The 27,618-nt window shown below is 46.6% G+C and overlaps 1 protein-coding gene across 1 annotated transcript in view; it reads left to right on the top strand.

The window, feature by feature from the left end:
• Window positions 1-27,618, top strand: part of Plbd1 (phospholipase B domain containing 1) — a 56,291-nt gene that overhangs the window by 27,903 nt on the left and 770 nt on the right. The window contains exons 5-9 of the mRNA NM_001013927.1: window positions 451-591; window positions 1,398-1,542; window positions 23,086-23,286; window positions 23,380-23,520; window positions 26,663-26,848. Of these exons, the coding sequence (NP_001013949.1) occupies window positions 451-591; window positions 1,398-1,542; window positions 23,086-23,286; window positions 23,380-23,520; window positions 26,663-26,848 (814 nt within the window). The remainder of the gene's footprint in view (window positions 1-450; window positions 592-1,397; window positions 1,543-23,085; window positions 23,287-23,379; window positions 23,521-26,662; window positions 26,849-27,618) is intronic.

The raw sequence follows: 27,618 nt of genomic DNA, 5'->3' as shown, positions 1-27,618 counted from the left end.
TGGGCTTTGAGGTTTCCAAAGCTCATTTCCAGTTAGCTCCCTGGGGCTCATGCTTAAGGATCAGATGTAGGCTCTCAGTTACTGCTCCAGTGCCATGCCTTCCTGCCTGCTGCCGTGTTCCTCAGTATGATAATTATGGACTATAACCCTCTGGAACCATGAAACCCAATAAAGTTACTGCCACACCTGAGGAACCCCTGCAGAGGAACACCAACAGAAGCTCTGATGGCTGTCTCCAAGAAGGAATTTCATTTGTAGACTCAGCCCCCACACGAAAGTGCTGTCTTTGCTTCTCAGTTTTAAAGCCAGAAAATGAGTTTGTGAATTACAGTACCATGAGGTCCCCCCGTCGCACTGTACACCCTCCACAAAGCAGTAACTTAACAGAGCACGAACAACAAGAAAAGTCAAAGCGACACACGTCACAAGTGCTATTGTATCTTTTCGCAGCCCATGACAATGTTCCAAATTCAGTTCCTGAATGCTGTTGGTGATCTGCTGGACCTCATTCCCTCCCTATCACCCACAAAAAGCAGCAGCTTGAAGAAGTTTAAGATTTGGGAAATGGGCCACTGTTCTGCTCTTATTAAGGTGAGACCTGCAGCCACTATCTTCTTCCCACCCACATGGATCTTTCTATCAGCACATATTAGCATATACTAGTACACGCCATAACAGATTTCACGTGCTTTTTCTATATGCCTATCATCCACGTATAGCCAACCCCTTCTCACTCCTGGCTGGATGTCATGGCATGTGGATCCTCTGCCGGTTTGTTCTGTTTCACACAGCAGAAGGACAGTTTGTGTTGCGTACATTAAAGATTAATGTTGGACCTCTCAGCTGTATTTTCCAATAATAAAGAAAACAATAGTCGTGAAGATGATTCATTAGGTAAAAGGCTCTCGTTGCCGAGTCTGATGACCTGAGCTCAATCCCTGAGAACCACAGGTTGAGAGAGAATTAACTTCACAGATTGTCCTCTGACCTCCACGTGTATACTGTGGCACACTCACATTCACAGGAATACATACATACACATGTACATACATACATACATGCATACAAACACATATATAAATACATACATGCATACATACATACATCTATGCATGCATACATGCATGCATACATACACATGTACCTGCATGCATACATGCACACATGCATAGATACATACTATATACATGCATACATACACATGTATATACATGCATACATACATAATGCACATTCATGAACACACACACACATACATACATACACAAAAATAAATGTAATTCTAAGAAGAGAGTACCATAAATATTTACCTCAGGCACATCCCGTGAATGCCTCCTGTGTGTAATATGTAGACAGATACCATACACCTGTGTCATTAACTATGATTCTGACTACAGGTCCTTCCTGGATTTGAAAACATCTATTTTGCCCACTCGAGCTGGTACACATACGCAGCCATGCTCAGGATCTATAAACACTGGGACTTCAACATCAAGGACAAATATACCGCCAGCAACCGGCTCTCTTTCAGCAGTTACCCAGGTAAACTTAGAACAAGATCTGCGCACTTTTTCGAAACAAAACGTTGGTGATCTGAAGTTAGCTGGAAGGGGAGACGGAATGAATGCAGCTGGGGTATAGTTGGAGTTTAGAGTGTCGCTTGAAGAAATAAAGGCGTCTTGTTTAACAGAATGACACAAGGGGGTTTACAGAGCCGCCGAGTAGAAAGTGCTTTGCAAATGTAAGTAGATGGCGTACGGTTTTACCGCAGATGCCAACAGAACGCTTAGAATGTTTCCCGGGCTGTGCGGTGCTAGCAGATGAACTCGGCAGGTCCTGCTTTCAGTGTCTCTGTTTCCCTCATTCACAGCAGTGAGCCCAGTCCTTCTTAGACGCTTCCCTCATGCCTTTGTTCATGGAGGAACGAGTGTGTAGACTTTTAGCCCTCACACAGCAGTCAGGAGAGCCAGGAATCACAGATAATTGACAGTATCACTGGGCACGAGAGGATGCCCTGGCAAAAGCGACTGAAGAGAGAAAGGGTTTCTTGGCTTGCAGTTAGGGGTATAGGTAGTCCATCATGGAGTGGACTCCAAGAGCTTGGGGTAGCTGGTCCCATGTGTCCCCAGTCAGGAAGCAGAGAGAGAAATGGGGCCATCTGCTTTTAGGGTGGGTCTTCCCAGCCCCATTAACCTAGTAAGACAGTTCTTCACAGGCTTAACCAGAGGCTAACCTAATCTAGGCAGCCTCTCACAGGTGTGCCCAGACTTCACAGGTGATCCTATCATGTTGGCGATCAATATTAACCATGACAGCTATAAAATCATAATAAGCATCGGGAGTAGCCCAAGGAGGGAGAACACCCCAGTCACTTGATGGGGAGAGCGAGGCTGATGGTTGCGATGCCAGTGAACTGTGGCTAGGATTAGAATAGTAGAAACGGATGGGAGGTCTCTGAGAGGCGAGGGCTTGCAAAGGCCAATGACCTGTGAGGTTGAACAGTGGATCAAGGGTGGTGACAGGGACACAGGGGAGAAGGACACAACTTTAGGAACACTGGGTATGTTGAGAGGGACAGCTGCATAACTCCCATTGACTGATGGGAGGGAGGCAGGAATGTGGAGCCTGTGTTTCCAAAGCCCCAACTTCTTGAATGTGGAGCCTGTGTTTCCAGAGCCCCAACTTCTTGAGAATAGAATATAGATTTAAGGCTATGCCGTTAGTTGCACCACTTGGGAGGGAGAAGTAGACGGGTCCTTGTGATTTTTTGAGGCAAACAGACTACATAGAGAGTTCCAGGCCAGTTGGGATTACATAATGGAACTTTGTATCAAAGGAGAGAGGAGAAAGAAACAAAGAAACAAAGGAGGGGGAGGAGGAGAGAGGAGAGAGAGAAGAAAGAAAAGGAGGAAGGAAGAAAGAATGGAGCTAACTAGCAGCTCAGCTGGTAAAGGAACCTGCTGGAAGCCTCAGGGCCAAGTTTGATTCCCAGGACCTCATCCTAGAAGAGGAGAATAGCATCTGTAAATTGCCCTATGACCTTTATGACTGTGCTACACACCATAGACTCCCAAATACAAGAAATTGAATGGGATTTTAAATACTTTTTAAAGACTAATAAGTCAGTGCAGATAATGCAGAGACCCTTATAGGAACTCCAAAGACAGCAGAAGAGTTTTGGAGGGAAGGTCTTGCTATGTGACCAGTGTGGCCTCCATTCCCCCCTGCCCTGCCCTCCCTAGCTCTGCCTTTGAGACATGCGTCCCGGTATCCTTCCAGGAGCTCACACAACAATGTAACTCACTTTCCCTCTGGTTAGACAGCTCTGTTCTCAGTAGGAGCTGGCAGAGTGGATTGGAAACAGGTTGGCACGGCCAGCTGGTTGATTAAGGGATCAGCCATGTTGGATTTACAGGATAGATGAGAGTCTGGCTTTGACATGAAGCCATGATCCATGTCACGGCTTCCCTCTACCACAGGGTGTGGTTTTATACTCACTGGTGGAGAAATAACGCAGTGACTGGGTAGAACGGGAGGAGATGTTAGTTTGGGTTGAATGGCAGGGACCTGGGAGGGCTTTTCACAGTCTGAGTGAGGATGTTAAGTCTTTCAGTCAATAGTTCCCTGCAGTGCGCCACACTTGAAACTTACTCACAGTAGATCTTACATGGTGATGCATACACATGAAAAAGTGGCTATGTGAGCTCACTGGTTTGGCTAGTATCCACTTACGTTACGGCTAGACTGCTTAGTGGTTAGAACACTTACCGCTCCTGCTGAGAACCAGGCTCAGTTCCCAGCGTCTCCATCAAGTGGCTTGCCACCATCTATATAACTTAGGATTCAGGGATGCAATGCCCTCTGGCCTCTGCAACCCCTGTAGACAAGTGACGCATACACATCCATGCAGGCGCACGCGCATACACAGAAATAAAAAGAAATGCTTTTAAAAACACCTACAGCCCTGAATATATACAAGTCTTATTTGTTAATTATGCTGTAGTAGAACTGGAACAAAATCTAGAAATGAATCAATTAGGACATAAGCAAATGACTTAGTAGTTCAAATTTCGTATTAAAGTTAAACAACGCAGTATAAAATTTAACAAATTCCTGAGTCAGAACATGCATATCAAGTCACGAAGCAAACCTATCGAAATGCCAGTGACCGGGATGGTCTAACCTCCTCCATCTGCAGATTCAGTCATGTCGGAGATTTCATATGATCTTGTCCTCAGTTAATAATGTGTGGTGTTCCCGGCCTGGAAATTTGAAGTGGCTATTGAGATGTCTGTCCTGGAACTGGGTACGGTAACTCAAATTTATAATCTCAGCATTGGAAAGCTGGGGCAGGAGGATTGCTGTGAGTTCAAGGCCAGCCTGGGCTGCATAGGGAAACTCAAGAGAGGAAGAAAGTGGGGAGAAGGGAAAGGAAGGAGAACCAACCAAGAGTGATTCCACCAGGGGGCAGAACGGGTACTCTCCTGTCTATAATCCTGGTACATGGGGAAATGAGGCAGGACGGCCCAGTCAGAGGCCTCCCTGTGAAAGGCCTCTCTGTATTCAGAGTGAAACTCTGTCCCAAAGAACCATTAACAAGCATTTTCTTTTACGTCACTAGGCTTGAACGTCTGTTATACTGTGCTGAACATTCCTGCCCTGTTGCTTTAATGTTAGCGCGTCTCTGTATTTTCAACAAAAACAAAATGGGGTTAACATGCTGTCTCTTTGTAAAGGGGTGCACAGAGGCAAGCACTTATCTATTGCTGGTTTTCTATAATGAAGTTGTACGAAGGCCGCCTCCCTTAGAGGCTCTAAAACTTTGAACAAGTATTTTCTTGAAGTATCATCACCTGTAGAGACACATTTATGCAACTCAGTGGAAGGCAGTATGTTGTAGTAAAATATAAAAATAAAAAATGTATGTTTGTCTTTTACCCTCTTAGGTCCAGCACCGCAGTGCCCCAAGATATCTGCTAGATATCTTGCCAGAAGCACACATTCCAATTCCATGGCAGCCCAGACTAGCTGCCCCACACTCCATTACATTTAAATCTACACATGAAAGAACACACAACACAATAATCTTTGACCCAATTGGTAGATATAATTGCCCACTTAAACATACAAAGCCCGGTACCATCCATCCCTTAAGAACATTAATAACAACCTGTAAATACACAGAGTGGAATCTTAACGTCTCCTGCCATGGCTTCTGGCCCTCTCCCTCCAGTCTCTTCTCCTCTCCGTTCCAGTCTCCTCCTCTTCCTTCAAACTTTTCTCCCGCCCATCCTTCCTCTCACTCAATGACAGGCCTCCTTTATCTTGTACCTGCCCCTTGCCTGTATCTACAAATTCAATGGGGAGAAGGTTCTGGTGAAGTCACCTGAGTCCTGAGTACTGTCTAGGCAGCTGTCCTTGGGGCAGTGGAATTAGCATCAAAATACAGATAACTCCCCGGCAAACCACAACAGCAGTAAATCTCTTGAAACCTGGTTTGTCTAGTGGACCAACCTGGGGGTGGGGGATGGGAGGGGGACGGAGCCTCTGTCGAACTGCTGATCAGTAAAAGCGTAAAAGTGGGGCCCTCGAGTGAGCTGGCCAGAAATGGAGCTAAGGGTACGCTTTCTATAACATGGTCCATGCCTCCCTTCACCCTCCCACCACCACCCCAGCTGAAGAAGGGGGATTGGGATTTCCCTGAGAACGGGGTCAATGGGTGACCTTGGGAAGTCGGGTTATCTGCACATGCTAGATGATAAGAGTTGTTCCAAATCAAGTTTCACTGGTGAGACAGCGTGGACATGAGCATGCGACAAAGAAGAGTAGGTAGCCAGCTGAAGGAGTTTGTTCTCCAGGGCATGCAACAGGCGGAAGTCTTGAAACTCCTCTTAGGGGGTGGGGGGAGGTGTGTGTGTGTGTGTGTGTGTGTGTGTGTGTGTGTGTGTGTGTGTGTGTGTGTGTGTGTGAAGCTAGAGAAGAGGTCCCAGGCAAAGAGAGGGGTAGGAAGGGCCCATATGAGACACCTGTGCTCTCCCAGCCAGTCTTGGCCCACAGAAGATCTAGAAATTATTTAGAAAGCAAGTTTCTTCTACGCTAGACACAGATCAGGAATAAGATGTCTGGCAGGCTACACCGGGTCATTCATAGGGTGATTGAAGGAGACTTCAGTCATTTTGAGGAAGGCGAAGATGAAGAGGTGTGCGTATGGACGGGGTGGGACTCCAGTCCTGAGCTCGGGTTAGTGGTGAGGTCAGTATACCTGGCTGGCACACCTTTCTGTACCTCAAGGTGTTGCACAGTAACCTCTACAGTCCATCATAACAAATTAATGAAGTAGCTAATACATAATGGAATTACTCCTTCAAGTGGCGGTATTTAAAAAGATTCCAGCCGAAGCTGGGTGTAGTGGTGTTTCCCTTAGCCCTGCGGAGGCGGAGGGAACAGGCTTAGGAGTTCAGCTCTGCCTGGGCTATATTAGATCACCACAAAGCGGCAGAACAATGTCAGCTGTGAATAATGGATCTGTAGCAATTGACTTGAGCATGTGTATGCATCTAAATATATGGTTGATGTTTTGTAACTTTACACACAGCGTTAATTCGTTTTCTGTCACTGTAATGAAACACCTGGCCAGGCAGAGTGGCCAACACTCAGGAGGCCAAAATTGGCAGATCTCTGTGAGTCGCAGGCCAGCTAGGAGTACATAGACTCTCTTTCTTAAAAATAGATTAGACAGACAGACAGATACATAGATATAGGTAGATGAATAAATGATAGATAGATGGGGAAAAAAATGAAACACCCGATATTCTGTGAAGAATAAGTGGCTAACTTGGCATGAGAATTTGTATGTTCGACAGCACAGTGTTGACAAATGTTTAGTTCCGAGCTACGGTACATGAGGGTACAAAACCAGAGCATTGTCAAAGCCACTGCATCTCATCCCGAGAACAGGGAGGAGGGCAGAGGGAGGACAGCCCATAGTCCTCCTCAAGAACGGTCAAGAGACCATGAGAAGCATTAGTCAGCTTGGCCTTGGTGACGACGCTCTCCTTCGAGGCCCCACCTCACAAAGGTGCTACCGTCCCCAGGAACAACAGTAAGACATCTTTTTTAATAGACCCTTGATGGGCCCTAGACCATATTGAAGGTTGGCGTTACAGTTTTGATTACATTTATTCTTAAACAAGTTCTGATGGTGCTATGATCAAAATGAATTTTTAAGTTCCTTCTCCCAATTGTTCATCACACATTGGCGCGTGTGTATTAGTTAGCCGCTGCTACGTAACAAAAGAGCCCTGAAACCCAGCAGTATTAGTCACTTAGCATCCTATGGATTTTGTGGACCAGCAACTCAGATAGGTTCAGTGAAGAAAGTGTATCTAAATGCTAGCCAGAAGTCACAGAGACTGCACAGAGATGTGTAGGTGACGTAACTGGAGCTTGGGGGAGTCCCAAGGGCACTCACAGGGCTGGTATGACAGCTGACACTCCTTCCTCTCCACTCTAGACTCTCCTCAGGAGTGACTAGGTGTCTCCATGACAGGGTACTTGGTTTCCACCAAATCAGGTGACACAGGAGAACAAGCTGGTCTGCCTATTGTGACCTGACTCAGAGGTCACATGGCCACTTCCACCACATTCTGTTTGTTGGAAGGGAGGGACTATGGCCAGCTTACAGTAAAGGCAAAAAATAAGGATCTAACTTTTTTTTTTAACTCTTTAACCTTTTTTTAAATTATTTTTTTCATACTTTTTGGTTATTTTATTTATTTACATTTCAAACGTCATCCCCCCCTCCCTGCTTCCCCTCTGCAAACCCTTCTCCCCCCTGCTTCTATGAGGGAGCTCCCCTACCATCCCACCCACTCCTATCTCACCATCCTGGCATTCCCCTACCCTGGGTCATCAAGTCTCCACAGGACCAAGGGCCTCTCCTTCCATTGATGAGACAATGCCTTCCTCTGCTACATATCCAGCTGGAGCCATGGGTCCCCCAGTGTGTGCTCTTTGGTTGGTGGTTTAGTCCCTGGGAGCTCTGGGAGGTCTGGTTGGTTGATGTTGTTGTTCTTCCTATGGGGTTGCAAACCCTTTCAGCTCCTTCAGTCCTTGCCCTAACTTCTCCATTGGGGAACCCATGATCAGTCTTATGTTTGGCTGTGTGCATTCGTGTCTATATTGGTCAGGCTCTGGCAGAGCCTCTCAGAGGACAGCTATACCAGGCTCCTGTCAGCAAGCGCTTTTTGGCATCAGCAATAGCATCAGAGTTTGTTGTCTGCAGATGGGATAAGGACAGAGGGTCAGGAATTTGAAAGGAGGAGAGTAGCAGTGGGGAGGGGAACCGGGGGTAGCCACTAGAAAGTCCCAGATGCCAGAGAAGAGGTTCCCAGGACCCAGCAGGGAGGACATTAGCTAAAATAAAGACCCAACCAACAAAGGGAAGAGAGAGCCTGTAGAGACCATATCTAGTGGATAGGCATGGCACCCAGGTGAGGGATGGGGCCACCCGCCCACCTCAAAAACATTAATCCGGGATTCCTCCTGTCAAAAGGAAGTGCGGGGACAAGAGTGGAGCAGAGACTGAAGGAAAGAATCTAACTCTTGAAGCAAAAAAAGAAAAGTGGAAAATTCAAGGCCACCGCTGTACCCCACACTGGAGTGGCTGGGGTGAGGATTGCGAGTTTAGGCTGACCTGGTGTACACAGTGAGACTCTGTCTCACAAACCCAAAGCAAACCTCTGTGCAGGCAGGGCTTTCATGGTTTCTTTTTCTTTCTGATTTTTGAGGCAGGGATTTATTCTGTGGTCCTGCCTGGCCTGGCACTCGCTATGTAGACCAGGCTGATTTACCTACCATAAGCTCCAGAGTGCTAGAGTGAAACGTGGCTATGGTGTGCAGCGCCTGACCTCTGGTGATAGTTGTCATTTTTACTTCACGGAGACCTTTCTGTCTTCACTATAGGTGCAGTGTTCTCATGCTACGTGTGTGTGTGTGTCAGTGTGTGTGTCTGTGTGTGTCTGTGTGTGGGGAGGTGTGTGTGTGGTATGTGAATGTGTGGGTGTGGGTGAGTGTGTGTCTGTGTGTGTGTGTCTGTGTGTGTGTATTGGTGTGTGTGTGTGTGGTGTGTGAATGTGTGTGTGTGGGGGTGAGTGTGCATCTGTGTGTGGGGGGTGGGGGGTGTCGGGTGTCGGTGTGTGTGTGTGTCTGTGTGTGTGTCTGTGTGTGTATGTGTGTGTCTGTGGGGGGGTGTCGGTGTGTGTGGGTGGGTGGGTGTGTGGATGTGTGGGGGGTGTGTGTGTGTAGTATGTGAATGTGTGGGTGTGGGTAAGTGTGTGCGTGGGTGTGAGTGTGTGTGTGGTGTGTGAATGTGTGTGTGTGGGTAAGTGTGTGTGTGGGTGTGTGTGGGTATGTGTGTGTCTGTGTGTGGATGTGTGCGTGGGTGTGAGTGTGTGTGTGGTATGTGTGAATGTGTGGGTGTGGGTAAGTGTGTGTGTGGGTGTGTGGGTGTGTGTGGGTGTGGGTGTGTGGGTGTGTGTGGTGTGTGAATGTGTGGGTGTGGGTGAGTGTGTGTGTGGGTATGGGTGTAGGTGTGTGTGTGAGTGTGTGTGAGTGGGTGTGGGTGTGAGTGGGTATGTGTGTGTACATGTGTGTGTGGGTGTGTGTGGGTGTGAGCATGGGTGTGTCAGTGTGTGTGTGAGTGTGTGTTAGGTGTGTGTGTGAGTGTGTGTGTGTGTGTGTGTGTGTGTGTGTGTGTGTGTGTAGAATAGCTAGAAGGAATTAATGCTCTCTTTCCATCACGTGGGTCTGGAGCTAGAACTCGGGTCTTCAGGCTTGGCGGCCAGTATCTTTACCTACCAACGCGGCTCTGAGTTCCATGAATTGGCTTCTCTCCAGCCCTAGACTTCCCTGAATTATTTATTTCATAGATTTTGTAGATTCCTCGGGATTTTTTTTTTTTTATAGCCACAAGGAACTGTCATCTCTGAATGAAATTCTCTCTCTCTATCCCCTGTGTGACTGTGATGTCCTCTCTCCCATGGCTATCTGGGTAAGATCTTGGGGTTGATGCAGACTTGCTGTCAGGAAACAAAGATGCAGGGTTTTTAAAGATTTATTTATTGATTAGATATAATTACACTGTAGCTGTCTTCAGACACACCAGAAGAGGGCATCAGATCCCATTGCAGATGGTTGTGAACCACCATGTGGTTGCTGGGATTTGAACTCAGGACCTCTAGGAAGAGCAGTCAGTGCTCTTAACCACTGAGCCATCTCTCCAGCCCAGCTGTGGACTTTCTGTCTTGCATTTACGATGGTTACTAATGTCCTCCCCTCCTACTCTGCTGGGAGATTTTGTCAACAAATGTTTTTTATGTTTCATGTTACCAAATCCTTCCTCAGCCCCTTTCGGGAGGAGCATATGACTTTTCTTTTTTATGAACATGGTGGTTGATTTGTGTCTATTGATTTCCTGACATTAAGCCAGTTTAACATGTCTAGGTTAATCCTAACCATGATTCATTATTCAAAACAGGGCTTTCTATGCCCACCAAGTCCAGAATAACAACACAGAGGCTTCTATTTATTACGAATGCTTAAGGCCTTCCCTTAGGCCTGTTCCCATCGAGCTCTTGTAACTCATTAATCTAATTATTCTATTCCTCATTCTGCCACATGGTTCATTGCCTCTAAATCTCTAGTCCCAACCTGCTTCTTCCTCCACTCTGACTGGTGAATTCTCCCACACCTGATTCTCCCAGAGTTCCTGTCTCTGCCTGAAGTCCCGTCCATTCTGTCCTCCATTGGTATAGGCCTTCCAGATTTGTAATAAGCCAATCAGAAAGCGAGTGGGGGAGTGTTTACAAAATATGTGAATAACAGCACCAAGGACTCAGAGCTTTGGAATGATACAAAGACAATCTTCACACAGCGTGTGAGCAATAGCATTAGCCCAACAATTCAATTTATTTCTTTTATTTCAGATTACCAATGTGTCCTTAAGGGCTTTTGTTTTCTATATCCAAGAGAAGAGATACTGCTGTGTTTTCCTTTTGAGACAATAGCATTAGCAGCAGGGTGAGCATGTCCTGAACATAAAATTGTCCTTCCTCTTAAATGTCGTGAAGGAGCTCCTAAGTGCTGGTGTGAGCTTTCTCCCTTAAGTGTTCAATAGGGTTCACCAGTGAAGTCATTAAGGCATGGAATGGTTCTGGAACATTCTCAGGAACTTAGTTTCCTTCATCGATAGAAGCCCTAATGGTCTAATTCTTGAATTTGTGTCCTTTAAGGATACTTTCCTGTTCTAAGGTTTTTTGAATGGAAGTTAAATGCATCCCCTGACATTTTGTCGCCTGTAGGACGGGCAGTTGTTCCTGGTCCTCATTACCTTGCTGGTTTGCATTGATCTCATGCATTAGTTTTTATTGTTTTTTTTCCCCCCAAAAGCCAAACCTGAGTTCCATTAATTTGTTTCCTATTCTTTGTCAATTTTCTTCTTTATTGTTTCCATTGTATCACCTTTTCCTTCTAGTTAACTTTACAAGCTCAGATAACTGATTTTGACATATCAAGAGCACAGTCCTGTTTGGCCCATATATTTAACGTAATGTATTTGGACTTAAGCCAGCCGTCTTGATACTTAGTTTCTTTGTTTCATCTGTCTTGTTTCTCTGTTCCTCCTTATACGCATTTTAACACAACGGTCTAAAATTAGCTTCTGTTTGGGGTTGGAGAGACCGCTCAGAGGTCGAGAGCGCTTGCTGCTTTTGCAAAGGGGAGAGGGTTGGTTGCCAGCACCAGTGTGTCAGCTCGTACCTCCAGCCTCAGATCTAATATCCTCTGCTGACCTCCGCAGACACCAGGCGTGGGCTTGGTGCACACACACACAGGCTGGCAAGCACTCAGACACATAAGCACATCTAGAAACGTCTGTGGTTAATACCTAGGTTGGTTTCTTTGCAGTGCATCCTCGTTTTCTCTGCTTGCTTAGGGACTGTAGCATATCTCCTTGGTTCACACTTCACTTCAAGTTAATATTTAATTATATGTATAAAACGCAGGTAGGGCTGGGGATATAGTTCAGTTGGCAAAGTGCCTGAAAGTCTTAGGTTCAACCCCCCTGCACCACATAAACTGGGTTTTGGTGATAACACTAGTCCTCAGAGGAAGAAGGATCAGAAGTTCAAGACCATCTTCAGCTACGTATGAGTTGCAGGCCAGCATGGGGTACAAGAGGCCCTGTCTCAACCCAAGTGAATAAATGATAGGGATCTGTAACAGTAATCATTCTTTGTGCACATATATATATATATATGTATATATATATATATATATATGTATGTGTGTGTGTAATGTGTTTGTGTGTGCAATGTGAATGTGTGTACACATAATGTATATATTTTTATTCAGACATCTAATGAATTAGGATCACATCTATAAGGCTGAAGTAACTTGCCATCATTTCCCATCTGTCTATATGACTGGTGGTTTTTGTTTTCTATGTATGTATTCTCATGGAGCTTCTTGAGCTTATAGGATTCGTAAAATAATATTTTTTTAATCCTCTTTCAAGATTTTTCAGCACTTACAGCTTCAAATATTTTTTCCCATCCATCTCTTCTGTCCTTTGGAGACTCCATTACGACTGCGCTAGCTCCTAAGTGCTGGTGTTACCGGTCTGCCCCCACGCCTGGCTTCCTTACTGCTCTTAAAGGCATCCTGGTAAGGCTTAAGTCTCGGTTCACCTTGATTCTTTTCTCACCCTGTCTCCATACACAGGCAAGATCTAAGATAGGAGGTCTAAGGACTCCAAACTTTTCATGTTAGGGATCGCAGCCTAGGGTGTGATGAGCAGTGAGGACCCCGAGGGAAGGAAACCTCGCTCCTCTCATGCTTAACCAGCGCTGGGCCGCTGTTCAGTTTCTTCCCACAGTTGGGTATTTCTAGAACCTTCATAGCAATTCTGATTAGAAGTAGCATTGAAGCCCACACCTCTAAAGCCAGCACCCAGGAGGCTGAGGCAGGGGCAGGGGCAGGGGTGGGGAGGAGGGGGACAAAGGGGCACAGAGAGGCAGAGGCAGAGAGGCAGAGAGGCAGAGGCAGATAGATCTCTGTGAGTTTGAGGCCAGCTTCTCTACAGACTGAGTTCCAGGACAGCCAGAGCTACGCAGTAAGACCTTGTCTCAATAAAAAGAAAAAAAGTAAAAGGAAAGAATAAAGAAAGGGGGTGGGGGTGGGGGTGGAGTGGCACACATGGGACCCGCCAAGCCTGAGAGATTGGACCACATTCAAGGCTGAAAGCAACTGCTATAGCCCTTGCTTGTGTTGTTCTGTTATAGAGTAAGAAGGAAAGGAGAATCTGTATTTTCTGGTTCCCTACTGTGTGCCTGGCTCTGTGACCTGCTGATGAACATTTGTCTTATACAGAGTAGGCCTTTTAATTTCTACCAACCAAACAAAAACAACCAATGGTGTTTTTATTTGATTCCTCAAAGACAGAAGTAGGTTGCGAGAAGCTAAACAGGATATACATCCATGTCATTCAAACCGGAGTCCTGGGCTCGGACACAGTAGATCTGACTATGCTTGTTTCTGAAATGGCTCGGTTTGCACTGAACAGAAATAGCTACAGGGGAGGGAGCCATGAACTCAGCCTCGGGTTGTGAGGAACATTTGCTCGCGGACAAAAGCTGGAACCCACTCAAAGCGTCTTTGATTGAACCCAGTAATGGTGAGACTGAGGCTTCGAGCTGTAGTGGAGGCTTTCTGCGACATTCTGAGTGGGTCTCCGCATGAACACAAACCACAGAACTGTAATTTCCCCTGAAGTTTCTCAGGCGAGTTTACTGGAAGTCCACATAGAGTGTTACCCCATAGGAATACATCTTTAAGTGCCACAGTGAGTGTGTGAGGTCGGAGGACAATGTGGTATGATCTGTCCTCTCTGTCCACCCTTTCATGGGTTCCAGGGATCAAACTCGGGCCACCAGGCTTGTGTAACAAGCGTGTTTACCAACCGAGCCTTCTGGCTGGCCGAGAAGATGTCTTTCTTATTCCCAGGCAGGGGCATTTAGAATAGCTCCTGGGCGATGTTCATGTGCGGGACCGGAGCCCATGCTTGGAGCCACTAGCTGCCTCTGTAGTCCCCAAGGCACAAGGTTTGCAATAGACACAGGTGAAAACGGAATCCAACGCTCCCAGCCCCGGGAGAGTTTAGTCAGTCTCCGAGGTCCATAATGCGGTTACTTTCCTAGGTTTTAAAGTTGTCTCTTTAATAAATGTATGCTGTGAATATTTCAACAAACCATAATTACTTTGACTAATTTCATGTTACCTCTTTGATCTTGGAGACACTGTAAAATCTATACAAACCATGCGCAGATGGGCACAGGGCCAAGTTCCCGGCTCAAATCTAGGGAGGGGACGAAGGAAGAAGAGCGGAAGCAGGACACTTGTTGCAAAGGATTACAGGCAGATTTTGTAGCACTTGATTCTGGTTGTTCTAGGCTCCCTTTTGGGTGTGTTCTGTCTCCTTTGGCACTGTCCCAGAACTCGATGTCTTCTGAGGGACACACCTGTCTTAGTCATCTTCCAACACCTGGCTCAGAGAGCATCCTCCCTTTCCCCGCCAAGGCCTCAACAATCCCGCCGCCATGTTTGCTGTTCTCCAGAGGATGAATTGGCAGCTCAGTGATCCCCCAACTCCTCCCTGTGTACACAGCTCCCAGGACTGTCTGTTCCTGTTGCAGCTTCTTCCTTGTGAATGCGAGTCACCTTCTTTCCCACGACTGTGCATCTGTTCCCATCACCTTTGTCCAGTGAGAGGCTAGAAAAGAACTGTGTTCTGAGCCTGCCTGAGATGATTCCTGGCTTGTTGTTTAATAGCTTCAAATAGTTTAGAGAGAGAGAGAGAGAGAGAGAGAGAGAGAGAGAGAGAGAGAGAGAGAGTGTATGCATCTGTCTGTGGTGTGTGTGTGTGTGTGCATCTGTCTGTCTGTCTGAGGGGTGTGTGTGTGTGTGTGTGTGTGTGTGTGTGTGTGTGTGTGTGGAGTGTGTAGATCAAAGAAAGACTTCCACCCTTCCAGAGTAAGGAGCTCCAAGTGCCATAGATGCATAAACATTTCACTATGCATAAATATTCACTATTTCTTTTTCAATCACTTTAACAGATATTTATTGAGCACTTCTGTGTGTTACACCTTTGGTATCTTTTGTGATGCCAAAATGGACAGGTATGAGTCAATAAGACAGAATTCCCTTCCTTAGTAGTTTACACACTGTGGGACTGTGGGACAGAAAGGGGAAAAAAAGTAAATAACTATCTGGAGCGATTTCTCAGTGGGTAGAGTGCTTCCCCCCCCCCCCCAAAAAAAAAACCAAAAAAACAAAAAACAAGTCTTAGGTTCCCACAACTCACATCAAAAATGCTGGGCCTGGTGGGGAGCAGGTGTAATCCCAGAGCTGGGGAGGCAGGGACTGCTGACGCCTGGGTTCACTGGCCAGCCAGCATAGTTTACTTGGCAAGCTCCAAACCACTGAGGGACCCTTTCTCAAAAAGTAAGGTGGGAGGCTGCAAGATAGCTTAGCAGGTAAAGGTGCGAGCTGCCAGGCTGGATGGCCCAACTTCAATCCCTGGAACCCATATGGCGAGAACTGACTCCCTCCGGTTAGTCTCTGACCTCTCTGGCCCACGTATGCAGGGCACAGCACGCTTGAGCACACACTTTTTAAAAAGCAAACTTTGTATTGATTCGTTGTGAGTTCCACATTGTGCACCCCAGACCCCTCATCTCTCCATCTTTCCATAGCCACCCTTTACCCATGCGACCTCCCCTCAAAAGTGAAAACAAAGAATAATAAATTAAGAAAAAAAAATCTCATGTGGAACTTTCAGACACACACTTTTATTTATGTATTTATTTATTTATTTATTCATTCATTCATTCATTCATTCATTCATTCATTTTACATCCTGATTGCTGTCCCCCTCCAGCTCCCCTCCCGCATGCACGGTCTCTCCCTACATCCCCTCTTTCCCTCTCCTCTGAGAGGGTGGAGCTCCTCCCCCATCACCCCACCCACCCACTCACCGGCGCAGGTATCCCCACCCCCACCCTGGCACATCAAGTCCTGGCATTGCTAGACGCATTCTCTCCCACTGAGGCAGCCCAGCCAGGGGAACGGAGTCCACGGAAAAGCAACAGCTTCAGGGACAGTCCCCACTGTAGCTATGGGGGACCTGCATGAAGACCAAGCTGCACATCACTACATGTGTGTGGGGGACCTAGGTCCAGCCCATGTACGCACTTCAGTTGGTGGCTCAGTCTCTGAGAGCCCCAAGAGTCCAGGGTAGTGCAGTTCCTATCTCCTCCAGGGCCCTCCATCCTCCCCCCTCACACTTCCGCAAAACTCCCTGAGCTCTGACCGATGTTTGACTGTGGGTCTCTTGCTTCTGTTTCAGTCAGCTGCTGGGTGGAGCCTCTCAGAGGACAGTTATGCTAGGCTGCTGTCTGCAAGCATAACAGAGTATCGTTAATGGTGTCAGGGATTGGTGCTTGCTTATGGGATGGGTCTCAAGTTGGGGCCGGTTACTGGTTGGCCATTCCCTCAGTCTCTGTTCCATTTCTGTCCCTGTATTTCTTGTCAACAGGACAAATTTTGGGTAGAAAGTTTTGTGGGTGCGTTGGTGTCACCATCTCTCCACTGGGGGTCCTGCCTGGCTACTGGAGGTGGCTACTTAATTCCATGAGTTCCAAGGTTCCAAGTCACCCCCATAGGCTCCAGTGAGCCTCCCCCATCCCAGATCTCTGGCACATTCTAGATGCCCCCCAACCCTGCCAGTCACCATTTTCCCTTGACTTCCTGGGACTCTCTTGTCTCTCCCCACATCTGATTCTGAACCCCCCCCATTCCCCTCCCCATCTTTCTCCCCCACCCAGTTCCCTCCCTCCTTCTGCCTCCCATGATTATCTTGTTCCCCCTTCTAAGTGACATTCTAGCATCCTCACTTGGACCTTCCTTCTTCTTTAGCGTCACTGGGTCTGTGGAGTGTGGTATGGGCATCCTGTACTTTATGGCTAATGTCCGCTTGTCAGCGAGCACACACCATGCTTGTCCTTGTGAGTCTGGGTTACCTCACTCAGTGTGATATTTTCTAGTTCCATCCATTTGCCTGCAAATTTCATGATGTCCTCGTTTTTGATAGCTGAATATCAGCCCACTGTGTAGATGTGTCACGTTTCCTTATCCATTCTTCCGTTCTGGCTGTCATGAATAAAGCCGCTGTGAACATAGCGGAGTGCCTGATCTTGTGGTACGGTGGAGCATCTCTTAGGTATATGCCCAGGAGCAGAAGAGCTGGGCCCTTAGGTAGAAGAAGTATTTCCGATTTTCTGAGAAACTGCTAGATTGATGTCCAGAGTGGTTGTACAGGTGTGCGCTCCCAGCAGCAATGGAGGAGTGTTCCTCTTTCTCCACATCCTCGCCAGCATGTGCTGTCCCTTGAGTTTCTGATCCTAGCCATTCTGACTGCTGAAAGGTGGAGTCTCAGGGTCATCTTGATTTGCATTTCCCTGATGACTAAGGATGTTGAACATTTCTTTAAGAGTTTCTTGACCATTCGAGAGTCCCCTGTTGAGAATTCTGTTTGGCTCTGTACCCCATTTTTCAATTGGGATATTTGATATTTGGTTGTGTCTTACTTCTCAAGTTCTTTATATATTTTGGGTATTAGTCTTTTACACACACACACACACACACACACACACACACACACACACACAGTGCAAGCTAAAAACAACCTAACCCCCCCCCCAAAAAAAAATCAAACCAAAGCGAGCTGATTCAAGGCAATGTATTGTGCAACTGAATTATGGTCACCACGTCTGCTTCCTATGGTTACATAAAAACAAGGAACCAAGACGTTGAGACTGGAAGTGGTCTATGATCCATACTGCATGTTTAGGTTGTCAAGGTGGGTCTCTCTAGGCATCTCTTAGGTTGGCTGAGGGTTTCATAGCCAGCTTGTCAGATCTCTGACTTGAATGTTCTGGATCAACTGCCATGACCAGGACCGCCCCATTTACAGGGTGTTAGAGAACAAGCTAGCTCCTCCTCCAGGTAGTTCAAGGCCCCAGGACTAAGCAGAAGTGAGTGGTGGTCTCCTGGGTTCTCTGCTTTGAACAAATCCTAAATTCAGCCAGGTTTTGAGGGAGGCATCAATGGGAGATGGTGCAGTCACACGGCACGGCGGGGAGTGTGGACGGAAGGGTGGACTGCAACCCTGGTTTGCCACCAGGAGCTGAGATGCAGGTGACTGAAGTGCACAGCAGAGAGTCCCTGGTCCACAGGGATTCATTCCCCACTCCTCCACTCTGTCTTTCCCTATCAAATATAAGTACAGTGTGTTCACTTTATAAATCGTCAGTGTAAAAGATTAGCATTTATCAAAATAGAACATTACTGTAAGAAAGTTATGAATTTGATTTTTCTGGGGTTTTTTTTTTTGTTTTGTGTTTGTTTGCTTGCTTGCTTTTTTGAGACAGGATCTCATCCTGTAGCCTAGGAATTCTTTATAGCCCTGCTGGCCTCAAACTTGTGCTGACCCCCACCTCTGCCTCCCAACCACTGGGATTACAAACATTTCCTCATCCAGTTCCGATTTTCCAGTTAGTATTTTTAGACCACGACGTTAGAGAGACCCTGGACCCCACTTACAGGGTGTGCCATCCTAGAGAGCAAGATAGCTCGAGCTCCCTTTCAGGTTAGCTGACTAGAAATGCAATATTGATCACAGACCGCTTCCAGTGTCAACGGTTTGGTTCCTTGTTTTCAAGTGAAATCCAGTGTGTGTGTGTGCATAGTGTGTGTGTGTGTGTGTGTGTGTGTGTGTGTGTGTGTTTATGTAGTATATGTGCATGTGCATGCTATAACATACACATGGAGGTCAGAAGACAACTCTCAGGAGTGGGTTCTCTGGTTCCATCACGTGGGTTCCAGGGATAGAACTCAGGTTTGGTGGCAAGTGCCTTTCCCTGCTTCCTCACCTCATTAGCCCTTAAAGTGTGCTTTATTTACGACGGAAAAGGCTCACTACTTAACTTCAGCAGCAAAGTTACCATGGGATCTTATCTGAGGGCGGACATTTATAAAACACTGGTGTTTCTCCCTTTTCCCCTTTCTGATAACAATCTGCCTTCCAGAGCTGCCAGTGCAGTCGGCCTCGAAGTTAGGGTCGATAGGACCAAGGTTTCCTGTTAGGGCCAAGCGTTGGGATTGTATGCTCCTTTAGTTCTTTGCTTGCTGTCTTTTTTTTTTTTTTAAGATTTATTTATTATATACACTGTAGCTGTCTTCAGACACACCTGAAGAGGGCATCAGATCTCCTTACAGATGGTTGTGAGCCACCATGTGGTTGCTGGGATTTGAACTCATGACCTCTAGAAGAGCAGTCACTTTAACCACTGAGCCATCTCTCCAGCCCTTGCTTGCTGTCTTTAAGCTTGACAGTATAGAGTCACGCTCTCCAAGTAGCTTTTGCAAATCAATTCAGGCTGTATTTTTCTATCCTCTCCTCTCTTAAGGACCCCTACCCCACAGTGAGAGTCCCTCAGGCACTCATTCACAAAAGAACGCCTGCCCTCTTGTGTCTAGAGAGGGTACTACAGCAAGGAGCAAATTAGCAATCCTGCATTCCACCAGCAAGATCTTCCTTCTACCGGGCTGGACCACAGAGGCCATGCTTGATTGTACAGTTTGAGCACTGCAAAAGGGACTTAGAAATGGATGATCTGCCCCTGAAAACTCTCCCACACTCTGTTCCATATCCAGCCTGTGTCTTCCCAGAGAGGATACTCATGAAAATTGCATTCAAGGGTGCCGTCAAGCCAGCGCACAAGTAGAAAACTCACTTTTGCTCCCAAATCCTCTTGTGTAAGCTTTGGAGCCTTGGAGAATCTCATTAAGTCGGTGGACACTCCTCTTACCATTAAGATTCTTACTCTGAAACTCTGGACATTAAACAGATGGTGAGAGCTGAACGTCATGCAGTCTCAGGCTGTCAGATGATGTCATGCAGTCTCAGGCCGTCAGAGGTGAAGTGGTGATTGCCAGGTTTGGTGTGAGCTGCACACATTCTCTGCTTTCAAGTCCTCTTGTTCCTTGTTTTCGTTTGTTGAGGCAGATACGAGTTTCCTGTGGCCCAAGTTGGCCTTGAACTTGCCACGTAGCTGAGGATGCTCTTCAAACCCTGATCTGTTTCCCTCACGGAACCACTGGGACTGTGGATGCTTGTGAGACCTTGGTTTGATGTAACCCTTCTACTGGACTCTAACCCTACCTGGCCCATTCCAGCCTCCTAGGGGTCACACAATGACACACGTCATTGCGGGTGGGGTTCATGTATGAGTACTTTTTGAACACAAAAAGAAAGGCATTTGTTTTCATTTTCTGGGGAGGGGGTATGAACATCATAAAACTCCTGTTTCTTTAGACATTTGATGTATACAAAGGGCAATATGTTTTAGGCATGAAAAGAAGTTGGTAGAAAGAAAAAATACTGAGTAGTATATATAGTAAAGAGTGAGTGAGACACTCACAATGTGTATTTACTGAAACATCAGATGTACCCCATAGATGTGCACAGCTTTACATTTTACTTAACAAACCAAAACAAGGGATCCCGGAGATGGTTCAATGGATAAGAGCGCTTGCTGCTCTTGCAGAGGACCTGGGTTTGTTTCCCAGCGTGCACATGGCGGCTCACAATTGTCTGTAAGTTCCAGGGGTTCTGATCCCCTCCTCTGGCCTCCTCAGGCACTGCACATATATGTTTTTGGTATACATACACATATACAGGCATTGTATGCATACACTTTTTTTAAAAATTTAAATACCCAAAAACTATAATACCAAGGGGCAACAAGATCACTCAGTGGGTAAAGGTCTCCCGGTGGGTAAAGGTGCTTCCTTGAAGCCCTAATGGTCAGACCTTGGACCCATGGGAAGGTGGAAAGAAAGAACTGTCAGAGTTTCTCCCATTGTGATAAACACCAGGACCAAAGGCATCTTGGAGAAGACAGGGTTTATTTCAGCTCTTGGCCTATATAGTCCAACACTGAGGGACGTCAGGGCAGGAACTTGCGGCAAGAAGTGGAGGGAGGAACTGAAGCAGAGGCCATGGAGGAGGTCAGCTTGCTGTCTTACACACACCAGGACCACCAGGACAGAGATGGCAGCAGCCATGGTTTTCTGGGCTCTCACACCAATCATTAATCAAGAAGATGCCCACAGGTGTGGGGGCCGTGCCTACACGCCATCGTCAGAGGCATGTTCTGAGATATGGTTCCGTCTTCCTACATACGTCCAAGTGTGTGTCGAGTTGACAAAAACAAACAAACAAACAACATCAAAGAAGATAGGTCAAGAAGCAGCTGCACAAAGTTGTTCTTTGTCCTCCGGTTGAGTCTGACACAGCCCAAGTGCGAGACACATGTGACATCTATGCACAACAGTGACACACTGCATATAAATAAATAACAAAGACAGCACGTTAAGTGAGTAACAGTTTAGATAATAAAAGTGTAGATAACAATGCTCAGACATGCCGAAAAGAATGGAGATGTTATAAGAAGGTAGACATTTGAGCCTATGTCGGTCTGTTATAATGGAGGACTTTAGACTGGATAATTACCAAATAGAAGTCTATTGCCTGCTGTTCTAGACACTGGGAAGTCCAAGGTGAGGGCAACAGCAGACTCGATGTCTGTGAAAGCCCTTTCTTATAGCTGGTACCTCATTTTGTGTACCCACAGGAAAAGGAGCAAGCGAACTCTGTCTGGCCTCTTCCCAGTGGCCTAGCCTACCTCTGGGCTCTTGGACATTCTGTAACACTCTCAGTTGGGGACCCCTGTCAATTGCTGACAGTGCTCTGTCTTCCCACTGCTCTGGCTGTGTCTGATCCACCTGTCCACACTCACCCAGCACAGACCTCAACACAAGCCTTACACTGTCTCCAACACATAGAAGACTCAGTGAATGAGGGTGCCAAGGTCTACTTTCAAGGCCATGTTCAGATTGATACATGCAGGTTCATCCATGTTTCAAAGTCATACAGACTCCAATAAAATACATAAAGAGCTGATTAGAAAAAAAAAAAAAGAAGGAAGATATCTGTATTCCAAACCACCTAGCAATGGTCCCTACTCCCACCCTCCTGAATTACAAGTTCTGCAAAGTTTTGCCAAGGAGGGATCTAGTTCTGTCTGTTGTTTATAAATGCTCACACATCTGCTATCCCCTTGCCTCCATATGCGTGCACACATACACATACGCACACTCACAAACACACAGACACATACACACTCACAAACACACACTCACATACACATACACACTCACACACACAACTCACAAACACACACATACACATACACACTCACACACACATACACACTCACACACACTTACACACACTCACACACTTACACACTCACACACAACTCACATGCACATACACTCACACATACACACTCACACGCACACTCACACACAACTCACACACATCTCACACACATACACATACACACTCACACACTCACACACGCATACTCACACACAACTCACACACTCATACACACTCACACACACATACACACTCACACGCACACTCACACGCACACTCACACACACAACTCACACACATACACATACACACTCACACACACACACTCACACATACACACACACTCACACACACATACACTCACACAATTCACACACACACATACACACTCACACACACACATACACACTCACACACTCACACTCACACACACGCCCACACACCTCAGATTGCCGGCTTTTTCTGACAGAGAATCTAGGAGGCTACGGGTTCTACTGGCACCTGTGTACGCAGCAGCTCAGTAACTACCAAGTATCTGGCTCAAAGCTGAGAGAGCGAGCCTGCTAGAGAGAAAAGAAGCCCGTAGCTGCTCTGCTGCCAGACCCACGGTGTATGTAACGCCATGCTGACAGTGGCCGTGTGGACCGTGTGGATATGCGGTGACCTGTGTGTTTGTCTTCTAGGGTTCTTGGAGTCTCTGGATGACTTTTACATTCTCAGCAGCGGCCTGATACTGCTGCAGACCACCAACAGTGTATACAATAAGACCCTGCTGAAGCTGGTGGTCCCTGAGAGTCTCCTGGCCTGGCAACGAGTCCGTGTGGCCAACATGATGGCACAGGGCGGTAAGGAATGGTCGCAGCTATTTTCAATGTACAACTCTGGTAAGTGGTTCTGCACAGTAATCCTAAGGTACCTGTGTCTAGCCTTACAGTGGTTCATCAGTTGAGGCATATCCATGTCTCCCAATGCTTCAGGTACCTACAACAACCAGTACATGGTCCTGGACCTGAAGAAGGTGACCCTCAAGAAGAGCATCGACAGAGGCGCCCTCTATGTTGTGGAGCAGATCCCTACATACGTAGAGTATTCCGATCAAACCAATATCCTGAGAAAAGGTACCTCTTCTTCCTACTCTGCCCAGACTGTGTTGCCAGTGCTTGTACGATGCTTTCATTTCTGTTGTGATACCCTGAGGGGAAAAAAAGTCATAGCAATGGAAAACTCGTGATGCCACGTGGAACTTGAAGCAGCCGATTATATCACGTCTGAAATCGGGAGCCGAGAATAAAGGCGGGCATACACGCTTACCGCTCAGCCAGCTTTCTCGGCTCTTCTACAGTCCAGGGCCCAGACCATGCTTCCATCCACCTTCAGGTATCCTCCCAGATCAGTTAAGACAGTTGTCCTCCAGACATGACCACAGGCCAGCTGATCTGAACAGTCCCTCCTCCACATTCTCTGCCCGGATGATTTTAGGTCCCTTCAGGTTGAAAGTTAAAACTAGTGCGAGTGGTGGGGGGATGTGCCGGATGTGAATGGATGGCGGGGCTCTCAGTGATAGATCCTGGGAAAGAATCATCTTGCTCAACAAACATGTGAGAGGACACTTCATTCTCTCATGGGAGATTGGGGTGTCAGTCAGGTCTCGTGACCTCTGACCTCTCTCTAACAGCTCTAAAACTGCCTTCTTTCTGTAATTCTGATGGTTAAATCGTAAGTTCCACTGAGCACATTTGTGGGGTGTTACTGTGACCCAGGCTAGGAAAGCAAACTGCTTCTCTCTAGAGACTCCGGAGTATCATATAGCAAAGGACATAAGCCCGGGATGAGAAGACAAGGAATAAGTTCTGACGTGCCAGGCCTGATAGAACCTTAACAGGGCCCCATTAGCGTAAGGGCTCAGAGGTGGTGGCTGTGGCCACCAAGGGTATATCCCAGGCAGGTGAAGCCCAGCGATTGAATCTTGGCTTCTCAAAGTCTCAGGTAAATGACTCTCTCTTCAAATGTGAATGCCGGCAATCCCGATGCAGACCCACTAACCATTTGCTTACTATTTTAAAATCCCAGAACTCTAATGCCAAAAGAATAGCAAGCCAAGGCAGGCAACTGCCCTTGCTAAGCTGTATCTTCCTCACAAAGGGGATGGTGGTGCTTAAACATCACTAGGTTGATCTGGGAATAAGTAAGCTTCTCTCGTAAACGCTTTTGTAAATTATGAGGCTTTATGAAACTGTGATGTGTAAGACATGCTATTTGGATGAGCTGTTCTTATAGTATTGATTACCAACAATTAATTTATGACGAAGACTGGCATTCCTGTAGGCACTGCAGCTGTTATGATCAATGTCTGCAGTGATCCTTTAAAATGGCTTATTTGCACGGTACTGGATTCCTTTCTGTTGCTGTGGTAAATGCCATGATGAAAAGGAACTTTTACAAGAGTTTATTTTGGCTCACAGTTCCAGAGAGAGAGTCCACAATGGTGGGGAGGCGTGGCAGCAGGCTGCAGGAACAGGAGGCAGAGATTACATTTTTAGTCACAAACAGGAAGTGGGGCCAGAATAGAAACCCTCAAAGCCCACCCCCATTAATAAACTTCCTCCAGCAAAGTTGCACCTCTTGAAGGTCCCATAACCTCCCAGACAGCACCACCAAGAGGAAGGCAAGTGTTCAAATATCTGAGCCTATGGGGAACATTTCAGATCCCCCCACAGATGCCAGCAAAAAGCATTTGCTGATATTATAGAAATGAAGACACCAAGGCACAGAGGGGCGAAACAATTTGTCCAGTGTTGGAGCAAGGCTTTGAGTCTAGTCAGTATTGCTTCTGAGTCTTTGTAACCTAGGTGTATCCTAGGAACCAGCCTTTTCCCAATAATTTACAATGTTGTCCTTACCTCCATTCTTCCTGCTGCTGGTTCTGTGCCCCAGTGAGGTTCAAAACCTGCTCTGTCCTTACTGTAGTAGATTAGGAGATCCCCACACAATAGTGAAAAAAGGACAAAGACATACAAGGGCCAACAGAACACAAAGGTAAGAAATAATTTCCTGAACTAGAGAAACTCCTAATTTTTAAAGTTGAAATAGATTCACTGTACGTAGTGATGGGCTTCATCAAGACGTTTTCATTCAAGTCCCTCACACCCTTTGACCTCAACTATCCGCCATCCTCCTCCCTTGCTCCGTCCTTCCACCCCTTTCCTGCTAGCCGGCCCCTCCCTTCATCAACAGTCTCATTCTACTTTCACACCAAACACAGACTGAAACAAGTATCATTTTTCTGAGTCTGGCTTGTTTCCCTTCATATGGCCATCTTCAGGTGTATCCTTCCCTGCAGATGAAGTCTTTGTGGTTGAGTAAACTCTACCAAGTATAAATGTCACATTTTCTTGTTTGTTGCCGGACAGTGGGCTGGTTCTGTGAGTTAGATACTATAAACAGTACTACAGTAAACACGGATGCCCGGGTTTCAATGTGGTGTTGATTTAAGATTTCCTTGTGTGAATTCCCAGGAGCGGTCTAGCTGGAGCATGTCACATCAGTTTGTTGAGAAACCTCCATAGCGATTCCCTCAGTGCCTAGAGACTCCCTTGTATTAACTGATGGTTCTGTAGGCAATAATGTAGGCTGGTTTCACGTGTCTGGTGCTTAGTGGCTTGAGGTACAGAGTTTTGGATGGCCATGGGTCCTGTGAAGTGTTTTCAGTCCTAGGAGTTATACGCCTGCTGGAACATGAGAGACCACCCGCACCCCATGCCCACTCATCATGGGCACCCCTTCCCTTCTCACAAAAAAGGGAAATGGGGCTAAGTGCCTAAGACCTAATTCATCCATAAACCTGGCTAGAACTCGGGTTTTCTGATGACAGTGTGGTGTCTTCCATCAGAGTGACGAGCATCTGTGGTCAGGGCATCCTACTCACCAGATGGACCTCAGGCAGCTCCCAGAACACTGCGCCATTTCACTTTTTGGTCCACAGAGAACAATGTTACTGTCTGGGCTCTAAGATTACACTAACAAGTTGGAGTGAAAACCAAAGACTTCTTATGCTCCCCTCCCCTCCCCTCCCCTCTGGAGTTTAGAAGGACCACTGTGGCCTCCGGGTTCAGTTACAGCTTCATCTCCTGTGCTACTTCATTTTGTAGCTACACATGTAATTTTCAAATGCACTAGCACTTGATAACTTTCTTCTTTTCTTCCCCTTCTCTTCCCATCTCCCCCTGCTCAACCCCACCGTTTTCTTCCATCCCAAATCAGGATATTGGGCTTCCTATAATATTCCTTTCCACAAAACGGTCTACAACTGGAGTGGCTACCCACTGCTGGTTCACAAGCTGGGTTTGGACTACTCTTATGACTTAGCTCCACGAGCCAAAATCTTCAGGCGTGACCAAGGGACCGTGACAGACATGGCCTCCATGAAACATATCATGCGATACAACAGTACGTAGCACGTTTCTCAAGAGTCCCTCTGCAAAACCCCTTTTCTTCCCCGTGAAATAAGTTAACCATCTCTGTACTAGAGGGAATTTTAGGAAATTATCTGAACCAATATTCAGGATACTATCAGTGCTCTACACATATCGCTCAACAAATAGAACATGTAACTCCTTTCTAAAATCTCAGACATTTCCGGAAGGCTGGCAGGATGGTTCAGCAGATGAAGACACACTTGTTGCCAAGTTACTCAGCTGGCTTCGAGCCTCTGGACCCACACAGCGAGAGGACAGACTTCCACAAGTTCTCTTCTGACCACCACAAGTACACCATGGTGTGCACACATCCTTGTCAGCACACATACAGACACCAAAATCGAATTCTTGATCGTCCTGTCTACCTCCCCAGTGTTGGAATTGTGGATGTATAGAACTACACCGGGCTCTACAGATCTTTTTACCTGACCCCCCTTCCCCCCACACACAAAGAAAAAACAAGAACAAAAGCAAACATGTAAAATACAAAAATAATCATTTCCGTAGCATCGCCTAACCTCCTGCCAGCACGACTCCCAAGCACACAGGCAGCTAAAATACTCAAACGCTTTCTTTTGGTGAAGACTTTCCAAGCCTAGTTTGTATTTCACCTGTTGGAAAATGGCGATGCGTATTTACCTTCTCTTTCTCCTTTTTGGGGGGTGGCTCTTGAGGAAGGCTGGTCCTGGGATGGGGGATTTGCACTTAGTTATTTCCTAGTGCAATCCTAGAGCGATGTCT

This window comes from Rattus norvegicus, chromosome 4 (assembly GCF_036323735.1).
Source record: "Rattus norvegicus strain BN/NHsdMcwi chromosome 4, GRCr8, whole genome shotgun sequence".
NCBI lineage: Eukaryota > Metazoa > Chordata > Mammalia > Rodentia > Muridae > Rattus > Rattus norvegicus.
This window is presented reverse-complemented; position numbering and strand designations above follow the sequence as displayed.